Consider the following 17,909-nt stretch of genomic DNA (forward strand, 5'->3'; position numbering starts at 1 on the left):
CACACCTGGGAAAATGGAAATGTTTGTATAAAAATTCGATGTTTATATAAGAATCTATAGGCGAGTGCTTTCAAGCACCTTTATTCACAGTCTTCCCTAAACTGGAAGTAATCCAGATGTCCTTCAACTGTCGAACAGATAAACAAACTGGTATATATGTGCACACCACAACTTATAACTGCGCACACAAAAGAATAAATTGCAACCCATAGGGATAAAGCTGAGATGTTCCGTGCTCAGGAGAGATGCTACATATTCCAGTGTCCTGCTTATCTGTTTGGAAAGAAGTGAAAACAGATGTTTCCCCTGTGTCTGGCAGTGACTGAAGGAACTGCCTGCAAGAGAATTGAAGCCACTTTGGGTTATTAGAATTGTCCTGTATTTTTATTGTAGTGGTCATTGCCTAGTCAACACATCAGAATTACACACAGAAAGGAGTGGGGGTGGGGGTGGGGCGGCTTTCTACGCACATTGTGTCTTTATGAACAAATCTGATCAAAAAAGTCTATATGAGGAAAATGTTTAATAAGGCTTTTGGAATAGCAGCGTGATAGAGTTGGGATAATCTAGTCTTCAGTAACTGCTTCAGAACTCAGTGCTATGAGTTCTTCACCCAGTGGTAACAGAGAAAACCTCTGAAGGTGTAATTCACTGAAATGGAAAAACTTGCTTGCTCTTCAGGTCTTATGAACTAACCCGGAAGGACCGATTGTACAAAAACATCATTCGAATGCAGCATACGCATGGATTCAAGGCTTTCCACATCCTCCCTCAGACCTTCCTCCTGCCAGCTGAGTACGCGGAGTTCTGTAGTAAGTGCTGACCGAGGGTACCCTAGCATCTGAGCTCGAGGCTGATTGAACTGTGACATTGCTTGACCTTATAGCTAATTAGGACTTCCCAAAGCTTTGAAAAATTATGCTTAATTGGGAAGGATAGTTATAGACATAAATTTTAAATTATTTCTATTTACATGGTGCTCTTCTATGTTTAATTTTGGTAGGATGACAGTAATAGTTTATGTAAGGACACATTGGTGTCATCTAGGCATATCCTGTCTTGAGTGTTTTTGCCCAGTTATCTCTCCATTGCTGAGAGTCAGTGTGTGAGGGCATTTTGTCACATGTGTGAGAGCTACATGTTTCCTTTTTGGTGTCTCTTTTCCATTTCTCACTTCAACTTTCTTCCTGCCTTGATTTCTGGACTTAAATTCTTTGTAGAACAAGTGTCATGTCTTTTTAAAATTTGTACTTGTTTGTCTTTTGAGATGGGGTTTCATGGTGTATCTCCAGCTGGCCTACCTAGTACTTGCTATGTATGCAGATCAGGAAAGAGAAGTGTTGAGTTTGGACATGGTGGACATTTTGAGGTGCTGTGGGGAAAGGATGCAGTGATGTTTTGCAGACAGTTGTAAAACAACTCTGAGTTTGGCTAAAGATACAGGTTCTGGAGGTTCCAGATGAAAGTGATGACTAAGAGATAAAAAAAGATAGAGAAGCAGGCCCAGAGAGAGAGATGGTAGAAGAGTATGGGAAGGAGGTCTCAGAAGAGACAATGGCTCAAGTAGGAGAGTGGGGTTTAGAAAGGAGCTGGACACACAGGAGGGAGGGAAGAAGGCTCAGTGCTGGCCAGGTAAGACTTTGCATGGAGAAGAAAGCAGTTTGCTAGGTTCATGTGATGGATTCTCAGCCTGCATAGAAAGGAGGGTGGTATGGTCTTTATGCCAAGAGCAAGGACAAAGTATGGGTTTGTGTTCCTTAAAAGGGCAGAAAGGTCCCATCAGGGCCTTTGACATGATTGAGTAAATGTAGAACTTTTCAGAGGCACTGGGAAAACGAGCCAAGGTGATCCAAGATGATTGGCTTTTTGTCCTAATAAGCAAAGGTCTTCAGTTTGTATGTGGAGAGCTTGAGCCCAGGAGCCAGTCACTGCTGCCAGAGATGTGAAAGCCTGAGTGTCGCCGAAATTGTTTGGAGTCATCAGTGAGCAGGGCTGATGACACAGGACAGACTCTTCTGGGTTCCTAGTGCCCCGTTTCCAGTTAATGGAGAACTGAAGGTGTGTGACCCTGGAGAACCAGCCTAAGGATCTGTTGTCCACTCCAGTGTGTTCAAGTGCCTCATTTATAAGAGATTTTAGCAAATGAGGTGAAATCCTCACATTGCAGACAAGACTAAGGAGTTTAAGAACATTGTCCAGTAGCATCATCATACCTGAAAAACTGAAACTGCTCCCACTCCTGGTTCAGTGTTCCTTCCAATGCACTGAACACGCTGTGTTTGGAACCGGAAGGTGATGGAAAGGGCTGTCGAAGTTGTCTATAATGTCTTCATCCAAGCAGACTGCTCCGACTTCTGTCCTGCTTTTGCCTCTGATTTTTCTTGCTTCTTGCTCATTTTTTTAAAACACGTGCAAAAGAAATTGACTTTTGTTCTGAAGTATCACAAATTGGTGTAAAAATGCTAACACAGAGATGAATCCTGAAATTAGAACTCACAGAACATGCCAGTAATGAAACACCAGAAGCACAATTCAATTGTTTTAATTAAAGATTATGTTTCCCTTGCAATGTTGGGGATTGAGCCCAGGTGCATGCTGTGGAAGTGTGCGGCCACTGGGCTACCTCCTGGGCCCAGAACATCGATGCTTCCCAGAAGACAAGTTCACAGAGCAGGGTCGATTGAACAGCATGCTTGTGGCAAGTGATGCATGTGGCTACACTTACCCTTTTCTGAAAGCGAGTTTTCAGCGTCTGGTGGTGCTGTGGTCAGTACTGTCTCCAGGCAGCTTTGGTCATCTTCTGAGACTTTTATAGCACCCAGCACTTCATAACCCCGTGTCTGTAAGAGCTTGTTTAATGTCTGTGTTTGCTGGTCTCATCTGTGTGAGGGAGGAGAGTGTTTTACTATTGTAAAACCCACTCTAGGAAACTCCTTGACAGATTAAATACATAAAAGGGTTTGAATAAATGAATGAATGAATGTATGGAGCTTAGAAAATTTAACTTTTTGTTTTTATAATAATAGCTTCTTTTCTTTTGGTGTGACAAATTCCCTACAAAAGTAACTCAAGGGAGAAAGGCTATTTTGTCTTGGAGCTCCGTAAGATGCGGTTCACCATGGTGGGGGACGGGTAGGGGAGGAAGGTACTCGGTAGGAGCAGGAAGCTGGCTGGCCACATTACATCTGCACTCAGGAAATAAAGAGTGAACAGCAGGTGGAGCTGGGCTGTGAGGCCTCAGGGCCCACCCCCAGTGACCTACTTCCCCTAGTGAGGAGCCTCCTCCGTAAGGTTTCCACAACTTTCCCAAACAGAGCCACCAGCTGGGGACCACGTGTTTGAACTGAGCCCATGTGGGACATGTCATATTCAAAGCACAGCATGCTCAATTGCATTGCTGCTTCAGGAATCTGAGGATGACCATAAAAGAATGACATTTTTCGTGTTTTGTGGCCTCATTTTATTTAGATTTAATTTTTTGTCATATAAACCTTTCTTCTATAGCACTATTTTGATGTGATATAAATTACATTTTTTAAAAGAGTAACATATTTCTATGGTGTAAAACTAAATAAAACAGTAATCAGGGAAGAGGCCTCTTTACAAAAAAACAAATGAACAAAAGACCACTTATATTTATTTTTATGTGCATTGGTGTTTTACCTGTTGTGTATGCCTGTGTAAGGGTGTCAGGTCCCAGACAGTTGAGAGCTGCCATGTGGGATCTGGGGATTGAACCTGTGTCCTTCTTAAGAATAAAGAGTCTTTCTACTCATGGGTTCTCAGCCCTCTCCTGGGATTCACCAGTGCTTGCATGTCTTTCTGGAGATGTTCTTGGCAGTCGCTGTCAAACAGCTTGAATGTGCGTGGGTGCTGGGGGAAGCATGCAGTAGCTGTAGTCTTGCGCTTTCTTCTTTTCCATAGGTCGTTCTATGCCACTTAATTAACAATATTATCATTGCGTATGTTTGTTGGAGGTTCTCTCGTGTAATCAGGTCCCTGCAAATGTGGCCTTTGAGGTATTCTACCCTCTGCCTGTTTGCCATCCCTGTAAGCTGAGGGTGCTTTTACATTTTCAAATGGTTGGATGACTATAACTTTGTGGCATGTGAAAATGGCATGAAATTCGGTGTATGAATGAGGTTTTATGGGAACACAGCCATTGTTTGTATATTATCTGTTTTCAGCTCTACAGTAGTAGAGTTGAACTCTTAAAACAGAGCTTACATTTCCTGTAAAACCAAAATTGCTTATGGCCCAGCTTTTCATAGTCAGTTTGCAGCCTGAAGCCCCTCTTGTAGATATGATAGATTATATTTAATTAATCTTGCTCTTATAGTATAGCATGAGATAACTTCGTGTGTGTGTGTGTGTGTGTGAATATCAAGTGTAAGTATAGGAAGGTATCTGAGGAGGTCAGCAGAGTCCCTGGAGTTGGAGTTACAAGAGGTTGTGAGCTACCCAAGATGGGTGCTGGGAACCAGATGGATCCTCTGGAGAAACAGCAAGTGCTCCTAGCCGCTGAGCCATGTTTCCAGCCCCCATTCATGTTCCACATGCATGTGAACAGAGGTAGAGGACACACTTCTAAACCTATTTAGTATCTAGACGATTTAGATTCTGCATGGTACTTTTTTCCTTCTGCTGCTGAGTCTGTTAAATTGCATTCAGGGAAAAGGCAAGAGAAGATGGGGAAAGATGGATAAAGGTACCTAGGTCCCTCCCCTGGTGTCCCCTACAGGTAAAGTGGTTTGTGGTACTAAGTCAGGTTCCTGTTTGGGTCATAAAAGAGACTTGAGTCCTGCCACGGGGAGAGGGAAGAGGAGGCTGGTGAGTGGTCTGAGAAAACATGTTATCCTGGGGCTGTTGCTGGCGCTAGGCCTGTGGCTGTTGGAGTACTGAGGTCTGCTTGGGTGGGACCCTGCTCAGGGTCAGGGGACGTTTGTGTCTCACACGGGAAGAGCAGAGGTGGGGTTAACACACAGGTGGCAGCGCTTGGCCTTTTAATAACTCAAACCAGAGACCATAAACTTGAGGGAACTTTATTGGGTTTATGCTTTTGTGTTCTGGATAAAATGATGTTATCCTGATGCACAACAGCTGGGCGTTTGAGAGAGGCCCCGAGACACTTTCACTCACTTGGTTTTATGTCTTCACACACTGCACTCTCCTTCAGGGAGGAAAAATGGCAAGAAACCAGTACCTTAGTTTTCCGTTTTTACTTTCCTTTCTTCCTTGGGAACAGAGGTTGTGGGGTTCATTGGAAGAGGAAGGGACTGAGGTAGAGTGGAGACTGCCTCCAGCTCTCTCTCTCTCTCTCCCTTCCTCCCTCCCTCCCTCCCTCCCTCCCTCTCCCTCTCTCTCTCTCTCTCTCTCTCTCTCTCTCTCTCTCTCTCTCTCCTGGGGTTTCCTCAGCAGTGTCTCATGAGGCTCCCACCCCCCCACCCCATCCTAGGATATTTCCCAAGTAGAAGTCAAGCCCTCCCCTCTCCCCAGCCCATGCAGGAGTCCTGGGGAGCTGGGGAGTCTCAGTGCCCTCCTCCTCTTTTCTCCTCCTCTTTTTTTTTTTTTTTTTTTTTTTTGTTGTTGTTTTGTTTTTTCAAGACATGGTTTCTTGGTGTAGACCTAGCTGTCTTGGAACAAGCTCTTGTAGACCAGGCTAGCCTTGAACTCACAAAGAACAACTTGCTTCTGCCTCCTGAGTGCTGGAACTAAAGGCTTGCGCCACCAATGCCTGACTGCTTTCTCTTTTAATGACCCAAAGACACTTACAAACAGAACCAAAGCTGGTGCACATGCAGCCCCCTTGTACTTGTAAATGTTGCTTCCTTACCCTGATGCTCTGCCCAGTTTTTGAGATCAGAAGAATTATTCAAAGGAAGTAACTGTATTTGGAGATGCATTAAGAAACCTCAATTGTCTCCATCTACTGGCAGTCCTCCAGTTAACAAAAATGAGATTTTTTCCTGAAGGTCGTTTTTTGGTAACAGACTGACATTCAGATTTGACCTTATTTTGTTTCCACCCTTATGGAAGAAAGAGGAAATAGTGGGAGCTATAATTACGTGAGTAATTTGCCGTCCTCTCCCCCTTCCCTCTTCTTCTGCCTCTTCCTGACCCATTTCCCTTTTTAAGGCTACTCTGAAAACACAGGTGATGAGTTGTTTGCCCCCCAGCTGGAGATTTGGAAGGTTCTTTGGGTACCTAAGAGATTACTGTTGTTTCAATTTAAGATAATAACTCATGCTCCTTCTTCTCTTTGTTTTTTTCTTCCCTTTTTATCTCCCAATATTTTGAGCAGATTCATATTCAAAGGACCGGGGACCTTGGATAGTAAAACCAGTGGCCTCTTCTAGGGGGCGGGGCGTCTACTTGATCAACAATGTAAGTATGCAGAGAACGACAGGCTTGGCACTTACTGGAGTAGGTATTTATCTCCTTCTGCACTGAGTTCAGAAGTGAGTGGAGGTTGGAGCATTGTCTGTTGTTCACTCTGCTGGGGGCTTCCTCCCTTCCTGGAACACACTTAGTCCCTAGCCAAAATGTCACTTGCTAGATGGGTTTTGGGGGAAGGCAGCCTTTTGTATTAGCACAAATGAGGTGTTCTGCTTCAGCGTGCTGTGTGTCAGCCCCTCAGCTCTGAGCTGTCGCTTCCCACACTTTAAGGAGCTGTGATGCTTTTGCCGTAGCTGCTTCTTTCTCCTCTTCCTTCCTCTTACCCTCCTTTCCTTCAGTGCCTTGATTCTTGGCAAATTCCTTATTAAACGTTTTAAAAATTGATGCAGGATGGGGCCATGCTGAGTGCTAAGAGGCCTTGTCTAGAACGCAGGAGGCTCTGGGGTCAATCCTCAGTGCCACAACAATAATAATAACAATAACAACAACAATAATAAAATGCATATACAGAGTAAGCAAATAAAATGCCAAATCCAGTCTCACTTGCTGGACTTACCATAACACAGCTGATTTTATATTTCTTCTTTTTTCCGATTCTTACTGTGTCTGGTATTCCCTGTTTTACATTTATCACACCTGTATCACTTCTGCCTGCCCTTCCATAGTTCATCTCTTAAGTTTAATTAGTTTTTGCTTTTAGATTTTTAAATCTAAATTGTATGCCATTTTTAAGTATTTTTAATAACTGATACAGTTTTTCCCTCCCTCAGTAGAAATAGATAGACAACAGTATTAGGATTGTGAAATTTAACAAGGATTTAAGCCCAAACTTTTTTTCTTCTAGACATTTGGTGGGCCTTTACTTGAGAGGAAAGTATTCTTTTTGTTTATGTCTTCTTTTTTCTATTTTTTTCAGGTGAATATTTGTGTGGTGCGTGCATATTTGTATGTTTTCTGCATGGGCGCGTGCGTGCATGCGTGCGTGCATGTGTGTGTGTGTGTGTGTGTGTGTGTATGTGTGTGTGTGCGCGCGCGCGTGCCTGTGTGTGCCTGTGGAGGCCCAAGATTGGTATCTGGCATCTTTTTTGATTGTTCTTCCATCTTATTCTCTGAAGCAGGGTCTTTGCGTCAAGCTCCGCATTTGCCCATGTTCATTGCTCTGGGGATTCCGTTTCCGCTTTCCAAGGCTGGACTACTTCCAGTCAGTCTCATACTGCACTCACTGGGCATGTCCACCAGTTCTGAGGGCCATTTATCTACTAAGGTGTCTCCTAGGCGTCTCCTCTTGTCTCCCTTTTGAAGAGCCCTGGGTCTTTCCTCCACTAGCTATCTACTTAATTTCCTGATTTTCATCTTTACTCTTATTTATCATTGTACAGTAGATACCCACATTTTTGAGGGTACCATTGAAATGTTATTGAAACGCCCTTCTGTTGTGGCCTTTTTTATTGAGATTGTCTTTCTTTTTTCTCAAATTTAAGAATCCTTAGTTATTAGCCATTTTATAAATGAAATTAGAGGCTGTGTGGGCGTCCCTATGATGTAATGTTGTGCCCCTCCCCCCGTGACCTCTCCTTGTATGAAGGATGCTGACCATCAGCTTTGGGTTTGGGTGAAGAGCATGCCTTTTACCTTCTGCAGTAGGGAGAGCTCTCTTTTAGTGGTGGTGAGGAGAAGTTTATGGTGAGTTCCGTCTTGGGCAAAGCAGTTTTGCCCTCTCTTTTTAATGTCTCTTGGGGATAGAGTGGCTTCGGGCTCTTTTCTCCTCCATGAGAACCCTGTACCTATACCAAGTGTCCTTGTAAACACCATTTGAGATTTGATGCCCCGATGTGCATGCTACTGCTTGGGTTGTTGGAGAACTCCCGAGGCCTTACTAGGCCCGTGCTGTGGGAACGAATCTGACTGGATCCTTGGCCCACCCCACTCTGGTCTTGCTATCTAACTGCCAGCCTACACCTTTGCAGGAGCCTCCTTGGGAATCTTCATTACCTGGAGTTTGGGGCTGGAGCTTTCTCTGCTCTGCTCTGCTCTGTTTTTATTTTTTCCCTTGATCTTATCTCCTCCCTGTCTTTGAAGATTTACTTAGACTTTTGATCTATTCTGGCTCCTTTTGCTTTTTTTTTTTTTTTTTTTTTTCTTAGCCTTTGTTATTATTTCATTCTTTTGAAAATATCCTTTCTGTCATTCCAGTGAGCTCTAGAAAGGGGAGGTTGGGGTAGATACATCGTGTGTGTGTGTGTGTGTGTGTGTGTGTGTGTGTGTGTGTGTAGTCAGTACTCCCATCTTGACTTCCCCAGTTATTTTTTTTCACATTGAGCTGTTTTCTATGTGTGCAGAAATGAACTTTCTGAAGTTTTGCACTTTGGAAAGTCTTCAGGATCAGTCTGGATCCAAAACTGTACAGTAAACAGTTATGGCCAGACCTTTCTCACCAGAGAAGTGATAGACTTAAACTCAGACAAAGCTGCTACTACAGCTCAGGCCCCAGCCACAGGCTCTGTTACCTGGAGCCCCTCAGCCCTGGGACTTGTGTGACATAAAACATGCTGGTATGCCTCAGCTCGCTCTTGTCTCCATGACCTTGGCATAAAGCTCCTATCCGACAGTCCTGCCTTCAGCCCCTTGCCAGGAGTGCAGTGTTGTTTGAATCGCAAGGACGGCGCAAGTTTGGGTTTGGGTTTTAGCTGCCAAATGGAATTGCTATTGAGAGTCAGCTACGGTTCAAGTTTGCTTTTTATTTTCTTAGACACGAGTCAAAGAGAATAGGATCTATTCCCAGCTCATCTGGGGCTTTTTTTCCTTTTGGAATGATCTTTTGCCCTAGTGATTTGTTCTTTTAAAGCTAACATCATAAAGAATAGAAAAGCTACACTTTCCTTAACGAAGCTGGGAGCCTCTTGCTCCAACCTTTCACTGAGGCTAAGGCTCATAAAAGGAATGACGCGTCTTTAGGGAATGCACGTTTGGCAGCCTATGTAAGAGTCGCTTTCTCCCTCCCACCTCTCCATGGGCTCAGTCCCTTGAGACCCCCTGCACAGATCAAAGTACTTGGCTAGACCTTTGCCAGCTGCCCCCCCCCCAAACTGGAGAAGCTTTGGAATGAATTGGATTGTTTTAGGTATTTAGTGGAGGTGCCAGACAGAAGCCTGGGCAGATGCCAGCCTGCACAGGGGAGCTGGTAACATGTGGGTCTAATGGGAACATACTCCCATTTCACCCCGAAACTGGAATTTTATCACCTTTTACCCAGACCTACAAACTGCACTGTTAATCTTCCTCTCTCCTTAACCACCCCTTCCTTTCCATCCCTGGACCCTTTCCCTGGAATATGTGACCCATTAGCCAACTGGATGAAGTAACTCTTTCCAAGGCTGCTGCCTGCTTTTCTTTCAGAGTTGAGGGGGAAGGAGAGAGAGGCAGAGAGGGTGCACAGCTCAGAGAAGTCGGGGAGGGACTGTGGCAGGGAGCTAGAGATGGATGTTAGGGTCAAATGAAAATGCTATTCCCTACATTCCCACTAGCATGAGAAGACCTATTAGTAAAACTTCCCTGTGGTTGTCATAACCTCTTGGGAAAAAGCCACAAAAGCAACTTTTTTTTTTTTTTTTTTTTTTTTTTTTTTTTTTTTAACCACAAGGAGAGCAGAAAAAAGGAAAGAAAAAGTTTGGTTTTGTGTAACACTGAGGAGAGCATTGTAAGCTCCTACAGAGTGAAGCATCTCAGTGGCTTGGTTGACATGGTTCTTAATGGTGTGCTCCTCTCTAGAAATGCAGCATAAAGAAAGAAAGCTTCTCCAGTAACCTGACCAAATGCCATACTTCTCCAACTCATGATACTGGAGTTGAGGTGGGGGGAGACCTGGTGTTTTCTGATTAAGGTGTGAACTTCACCACTGAGGTCTAATTCCGTTATCCTTGTGTCATCCGTTACCCATGGTTCTATTAATAGACACCCTGTGATTGGGAAGTACCAAAAGATTTAGGTTCACTCTTCACCCCTGCCCTCCTTGTGCAGGGCTAACCTGGAACTCACCGTGTACTCAGACTGGTCTAGAACTTAGAGAGATTCTCCTGCCTCTGCCTTTTGAGGGCTGGGACTAAAGGTGTGTACCAGCAATGCCAGCACCAGCTGGCATTTCTTGAGCATTTAACCTGCACCCTCCATTTGTCTTCCAAATAGAATCTCCTAATAAGATTACTCTTTGTACGAACCCCATGGGACAGTCACTGTTTTCTTAGTAAGTGGTAGTCAGGGTTGTAGCTGAGGTCCCTGGTTCCAGAGATCCTCCTGACCACCATGCTTTTGTACTCTGTAGCATTTTAACAAGTACCACAAGCTTGACTCTTAAGATCTAGTTAGGATCTTAAAATAGATATATTTCTAATTTCCACAGCAATTCTGATTCCTGAATTAGCCTGCCTTTTTTTTAATATATATATATATATATATATATATATATATATATACATACATACTTTGGAAAGAAATTCTACCTTGAAGTGGGAGTATTTTCCAATTAGTTAACTGAGGATTAGTGAATAGGAAACACACTTAAGGTTGTCAAAAACATTTATTACTTGGGCTTTTAATGTACAGTAGTAGGCAAAGGAACCATTTTCAAATAGCCCTTTAGTCTGTGAGCTTTCCATTTTCCTCGTGCAGAAAGGGATGAGAGGGAAGACAGCTGAGCAAGTACCAAAGAGTCTCAACTGGCAGGTGATGTCATGCATAGTTCAGTGGCTAAACAGAGGAAGTAGGCATGGGCACTAGCTATGTCCCGGAGTGGAGAGCCACCACCAGTGTATTCCCTGGTACAGAGGACAGGTGGGTACCAGTCATGTACTTTCGTAGCCCATAGGCGTTTCTCAGGTGTTGTCTGTAGTTGTAGCTCAGTTATAGCCTATAGGTGCCGCAGGGTGTGACTGATTAGCTTCATGTATGGAACACAGCCTGCAGCTTTATTGCTTTTCTAGGGATGACACGTGTTCTTACTCACTGACTTGGAAATGGAGATAGTACTTGTGACAGACTGATCAAGAAGTGTAAAGGCATCAGGAAATGGGATGATTTCATTTGATACAGAGATGGGTTGTAAAAGCTGCAGTGTGCCTTTGAGATAAGAGCAGTAGTAGTTGTGCTAGGAACTGCCTTGTTACAGACATTTGGATTTGGGCACAGTTATTTTGTGCAGCATGAACAGAGTTTGCAGGGGAAGCTTCCAAGCCACCGCCCAGCTCCAGTGATTGCAGCTATAGTGCTTCCAGCCCTGGGACAGAGCACATCCCTCCACGGATTGGCCTTCATCTGTAGGATGTGCATGGTGCTATACCTGCCCTGGGGTTGGGTGGGGATAAAATAATACTCCGGACATGCTAAGAACAGTTCTTGGCACATGGTAAATGCTCAGGACCTCTATTAAACTGTACTTATTTCTGCAAATGTTGCTAGTTATTTCCAAGCAGCTACTATAGTTAATCTCATAATTGCTATTGTTGCCATTGACAGTTTGGAGCTTCTTGCCCATCTGTACTGACTTGCAGTTGATTTTTCTGTCTTAATCTAATACTGCATGCAATTGTTCTGTTTGGGATGTATCTTCCTGCTTCCTCCATGTGGAGTCTGCAATAACTTCCTGCTTCCCACCATATGAAATCTCAACTCCCCTTGCCAGTTCAAATCCCTGTGCCAAAAGACTCCCTCCCTTCTGTTCTCCCCACCCCTTTCAGCCATTTCCCAGTTACAGCTTTTAGCTCCAGGCCTGTGAATCTGCTGGACTTCTCAAGTGACAGTGGCCTCCTTTTCTACCCCACACACCCTAGGCTTCCACTGCTTACTTCTGTATCTGCTCTTCTCCTGGCCAGGGCTGGCCTTCCTGTCACAGCCCTCCGGACTGGCCCCTTTGGCAGTTTGACATCTTGTATTTGTGAAGCTGCTTCTCTGTGTCCCGTTAGAGTCTACATCTTGCCATTCTAACCCGAAACTGTAAACCCTTTCGGGGAAAGGAGCAGCTGACTCTGAAGTTTTGTGAGGGGATAGTTGTTTCTGTTTTCTTCATTACTGAGTACCCAGTCTTTACAGCAGTACCCACTGTTTCTTATATAAAAAGTTTTTCCCTATTGGCGAGATCTTTAAACAATGTAATTCAGTCTTTACACACAGTTGTTTAGCAAGTGACTTAAGTGAATCAAGCATCCACTCCATCTCACTGGGAATGCCATGCTCCATTGTGCATCTGTGACTTCCAGAACAATTTAGTGAGAGGTGCATTGGGGATAGTGTAGTGTTTTAAAACTTCTGTTTGCCTTTATATTTTAAAAGAAGCAACTTTTTATTTTTTTAAGCAGATCTTATTTTCTTGTCAAATAACTATTTCATATCATGCACATAAATCTTTAAAGCTATTTAGCTGCATTTGTTATGTGAGGTGCTATGTAAATTTTTCCTTATTGTAATTGGATGCCCACAGTGGTATGTCATATGGCTAGCCGAATGTTATGGGTTTTTCCATAGTATCATTTCTTAAAAGGTTAAGAACTTTGCCCCCCTCACTATACATTTTTGGAATTCTCCCTTTTCATTTCTTTCTGTTTACTCAACAGCCAAACCAGATTTCCCTGGAAGAGAACATCTTAGTCTCCCGTTACATTAACAACCCCCTGCTCATAGATGGTGAGTTGTGATTGATTCCTGACTAGATTGGGCTGGATCTTGCTCAGCTTTGTAACCTCTCCATAGTCCTTTCTAGTAAATCTTTTAAAGCAAGTCTGACATTTTAGGTACAGATGGTTGCAGAGATGAGGACGGTATTTTACCATCCTTTTGAAACTGAAATTAGGAGAGATACTGCTTATGTGTTCATGCTTACACACACACACACACACACACACACACACACACACACACACACACACTCACTCACTCACTCACTCATGCACACATGTGGTATCTGTGGAGGGCAAGCTGCACATGGCAAAGAAATGTTTTTCCATAGAGCCATATAAACATAAAAGCCAGTTGTAATGAATAATCTGAAGTAAATTCACTACTACCTGGGAGTTGCAAGAAAGTATAATCTAAGAACATTTGAAGAAACAGAGATCACAAGACACTTGCCTTGGTTTCTTGGAGTTTTTTCACAAGCACTCAGAAATCTCCTCACAGGACTTTTCTTGGACATGTTCTGACATCACACTGAGTGTATTTAGCCAACTGTCCTGCGTATCACAGTGTGAGCAATTCTTTAGTCTTAAAATGCAAGCTGTATATATTGTGTGCTTTATGTGAAAAGGATCGCCATCCTTCCATAGCCCTTGGTTGTGTGTCCTGGTCATCACAACAGGAAACAGACTTTTCTTGTGACTCCCATCTTTCTTTCTTCCTAGATTTCAAGTTCGACGTGCGCCTCTACGTGCTCGTGACTTCCTATGATCCCCTTGTCATCTATCTCTATGAGGAAGGACTGGCTAGGTAAGAGGCTTTCTTAGGTGGAGGGACCGCTGGGTATGGTAGAGTGGACCCACTACAAAAGGTCTCTAAGACCAGGCTGCTTCTTTCTGTTAGGTTCAGCCCAGGGAACTAGTGTGTACTCAGATTGACTTCAGTGATGGAAGCAGTCTTGGTACTCTACAGGTCCACTTGCAGGTCACCACAAAGAATGTGGAGACACACATTTCTTCAGGTGTAGAGGACAGGGTAATTTCATGCAGTGAGGGTTGTTCTGAGGACCGAAGGGTATTAAAATTTGCAATGTTTTTCAGAGTAGATTTCAAAGGGAAAAAATAAAAGGCTCATTTAATTTACTTGTCATACACTAGGTACGTAATGTTAACACCCACTGCAACAACACCTGTGCTGCTTCGCAGCAGAAGAAACAGCTTCGCATAAGCAGGGGGCAGTAGAGACTTTTTTGAGCTCTCATGATGGGGATCGGGTCTCATTGAATAGTTGTGTTCTCATATTTATGGGGTATTCACAGCTCTCGCCCCTTAATGTACAAGTTACATATTTCGCAGTGGTTGTGAGTACAGTTTTCTTGGCATGCTTAGTAGGTTTTGAGGTAGTGTCTGTCAACGGAATTAAGTTTAAATTTGTAATAATTTGGCCTGTTGTCTTCCAAACCCACAAAGACTTACAGGGAACAATTTCTATAAATACTTTAAGCTATTTAAAAAAGTGTGTAACTTTGTTGTGTGGTCCTTTTCCTTTCTTTTTTTCTTTTTTTTCTTAACCAGCTGGCATGGCCTTGATGGGATGGATAGTGGGTAGTAGTCTAGAGGGAGCTCTGCATCTGTGAGCAGACATAGTAAACTGCAAATCAGTCTAGGCATGTTCCTGGTGTTAGAAAATTCATTTTGAAAATAGAGACTACATGAAGAAAATAAGGATAACTAATTTTTTTTAATAAAGAAAACAGATTAATCCCTGTCCTCACAGAACTCTCCAGTACTTGTCTATGGCTTTGACAGGCTCTACAGTACTGTGACAACTGAGTTTTCTGTTTTCCATTAGTTCAGTGAAGGAACTAACCAAACGCTTGCTGGCTGAGCCGTGTCTTCCCTTCACCTCTAGGTGGCAATGACAGCTTTTATAAGTTCTGTCATATTTTTTAACTAAGATTTATGAGTTGGAGCCTTGGGAGCACTGGAGGCTACTGATACTCCATCGTCTTGCCCTCTTGTCCCTTGAAAACTGAGAAGGAGAAAAGTAAAACGTTTCCCGGTTGAATAAAGGCCTGGACCAGACATTGCACATGAACTATGAGCTCTAATTGGGTTGTCATAAGGAAGACATTTTCTGTGGCATTTATGGATATGAGCTCCTGTATTTTGAAATCTACATAGAAAGGAGACCAATATGAATATCAAAGCCTAGTTTCCATATTGTCTAGAACAGAGAGAAGGTAAAATACCCCTTGCTTCTTCAGAAGATAGGGTGCGGTGGACATCCCCCATTGGTGGAGTGTGATTTCAGAGTGAGACTTCTGAGCCTTCCCTCTCTTGTGCAGTGAGCCTCTCCATTATCCCTACTCCATCCATCCTCACCCCAGCTCCTGTCCTTGGTCCTGCTTAGCCTTCTGGGAGAGAGAAGATACTTATGCACAGCTGTTTCTCAAGGGTGTCATACCAATATATTTTGTATTATATCCCACAGGTATTTGTAGCCCTCACTGTGAGTAAAATTTTACGTAGTTTTTGCATTTTTATGGTTCTGAGCATAAAATGGGAGCAATACTAGCATTCGTTACAGTTTGCTTCACATGTGTAAATAACTCTGGTTAGATGTCAGAGCTACTGAATTCATGACAGTTGCCTGTTTCCAGCAGGAGCTGGCATGTTCGTGTGCATACACATTTATATGGTCAGTGGACGCTTTTCCTTGCTGTCAGCAAAATAGCTTTTTAAATACTCAGCCCATTGAACCAAGAAAGGAAAAGAAAAAATTCCAGGTCTTTGGTGGATTCGCCCAAAACCTAGGTGGATGTGAAGTCCTTATCACAGTGGGCATATCCGTGCATTATCTTGAGCCGTTCGCCCAGACATACGAGACGCCGTTCTGTGCAGGTTCTTCAGTGTGCCTATGTAGTCACTGTTTATCTTGGCATGCACTCGCCTTACAGTCCTCAGAGTGCGTTCAGCTGTGTCATTACGTTCAGCATCTGTCTACAGCTCCTCCGCACCTGCAGCTCCTGCTAATCTTGGGTCACGTGTGTTTTGTGTAGACATAACTGAAGGTAATCAGTTTGGGATGAGATCATCAGGCTGCTTTACTTGGAGACGAGAAGGAAAACCATAATCTTTCCTAAAGAGACAGACCTGGAGGCAAAAATAATTAGTTTCCTTCTTTAGGCTTTTATACCCTGTCATTTTTGTTGGGAGTTTCAAATTAATGCTGGGAGAGACTGAAAGTTCACTTTACGGAGTTCATTGCGTTGTGAAGTAGGCTATTTTGTGTAAATCCCCTTCCTTTTGAAACCTTTTCATTTGTCTTTGTTTTAGTCACACAAAAAGCAGACTGCTCACTGTTTATTTATGTCTAAGAGTGTTTACCTGTATACATATATATGTGTATATGTGTGTATATATATATATATATTCAGTGATGCAGAGGTAGAGGAGGGCATTGGATCCTCTTGAACTTAGAGATGGTTTGAACTATTGTGTAGGTGCTGGGAACTGAACCCAGATCCTTTGCAAAAGCAACAAGTGCTGTTAACCACTGAGCCATCTGTCCAGCTCCTATTCACTGTTTGTTTTATGTTGGTAAAGTCTTGAAGAGATATTAAAGTGAAATTGCCTATCTCATGGTCCTGGTGGTCATGCTTCTGCTCTGTGTGCTTTAGACACCACCACCACCCCCCGCTCCCGCCCCCTTGTAGGCTTCTTCTGCTGTAGCATCCCTGTGCAGGCTCCTGCTGTAGTATCCCTGTGTAAGCTGCTATTTTGAACTAGTAAAAAAGGAGACATTGCATTTCTAAAGAGAGGGATGTTCTCACCAAAATGGTGGAGATACATTTTTATATCAGGAGTAGAATCCAAAAGGCTTTGTTCTGGATTTTACAACTTTAGAACGATCCAATCTGGGATATAAATGATTTGAGACAGTCCTTTTTGAGACAAAGCTAATAGCTAAATTTGCACTGAAACAAGATTTCTCTTTCTTCCTTACTTTTTTCTTTCTTTTTCTTTCTTCTTTCTTTCTTTCTTTCTTTCTTTCTTTCTTTCTTTCTTTCTTTCTTTCTTTCTTTAATAAAACGACCTTGACTTGAAAACCATATGTGTTGTCAGTGACTCAAAGAAAGGTAGCACGAGCTCATGGAAGTGTCCTTGGGGGGCTCTGAGGGTGGCACCCGGCTGTGGTGGAAGTGGGAGGAGACTGAAAGGGCCTCTTGTGGCGCTGGCCATTTGCAGCTTTGCCATCAGTTCTCCCCAGCCATATTACCTCCTGGGAATACAGAAAAGACCCCAAATCATTGGTAATGCCTTGCTCCCCCCACCCCAAGGCCCTTCTTCAGTAGCTTTGCTTGCTAATTAACACTGGCTCTGGGGGGGAATATTTACCTTTTCTGTGCTGGATTCCTGTGGTTTTGAAAGAATTCAGGTACTTGGTGATTGCCAAGGAATTCAGATTACCTCACAGGCTGCACACTGTCCAGAATCTGCCACAGCAGCAAATTGGGGGAAGAGACACCAGCAATGGGGAGAAGCCCTTCCTAGCCTCACTGTCAGTCTCCCTGGCAGGCCCTTGCTGTTTGTGAAGTTTGAGTCATTGCTGGCTCTGAGGACAGGATCGGGCTGGTAATCCCCTCCCAGACGCTCTGCAGGGCAGGGCAGGGCAGGGCGCTGCCCAGTCACTGCAGCATTTGGCAGCTTCCCTGCTGCAGCTGGTCGACAGCAGCTCTGAGCACTCTTGGACCTCTTGTTCTCTTCCATAAGATTTTTCTAGGTCAGGCTAGGATGAAACCAGTGGCTTCTGGCAAGGGTGCCTGAGGTGAAGCCTCATTGCCCAGGCCT

At 43.6% G+C, this 17,909-nt stretch overlaps 1 protein-coding gene across 11 annotated transcripts in view; it reads left to right on the plus strand.

Moving 5' to 3' along the window:
• The window catches only part of Ttll5 (tubulin tyrosine ligase like 5), a 228,348-nt gene that overhangs the window by 22,398 nt on the left and 188,041 nt on the right, over window positions 1–17,909 (plus strand). For all 11 annotated transcript variants that reach the window (XM_051196360.1, XM_051196363.1, XM_051196362.1 and 8 more), the window contains 4 exons: window positions 682–812; window positions 6,302–6,384; window positions 12,999–13,068; window positions 13,782–13,866. In XM_051196360.1, coding sequence (XP_051052317.1) covers window positions 682–812; window positions 6,302–6,384; window positions 12,999–13,068; window positions 13,782–13,866 — 369 coding nt within the window. The remainder of the gene's footprint in view (window positions 1–681; window positions 813–6,301; window positions 6,385–12,998; window positions 13,069–13,781; window positions 13,867–17,909) is intronic.

Source organism: Phodopus roborovskii, unplaced genomic scaffold (assembly GCF_943737965.1).
Source record: "Phodopus roborovskii unplaced genomic scaffold, PHOROB, whole genome shotgun sequence".
In the NCBI taxonomy this organism is placed as follows: Eukaryota; Metazoa; Chordata; class Mammalia; order Rodentia; family Cricetidae; genus Phodopus; species Phodopus roborovskii.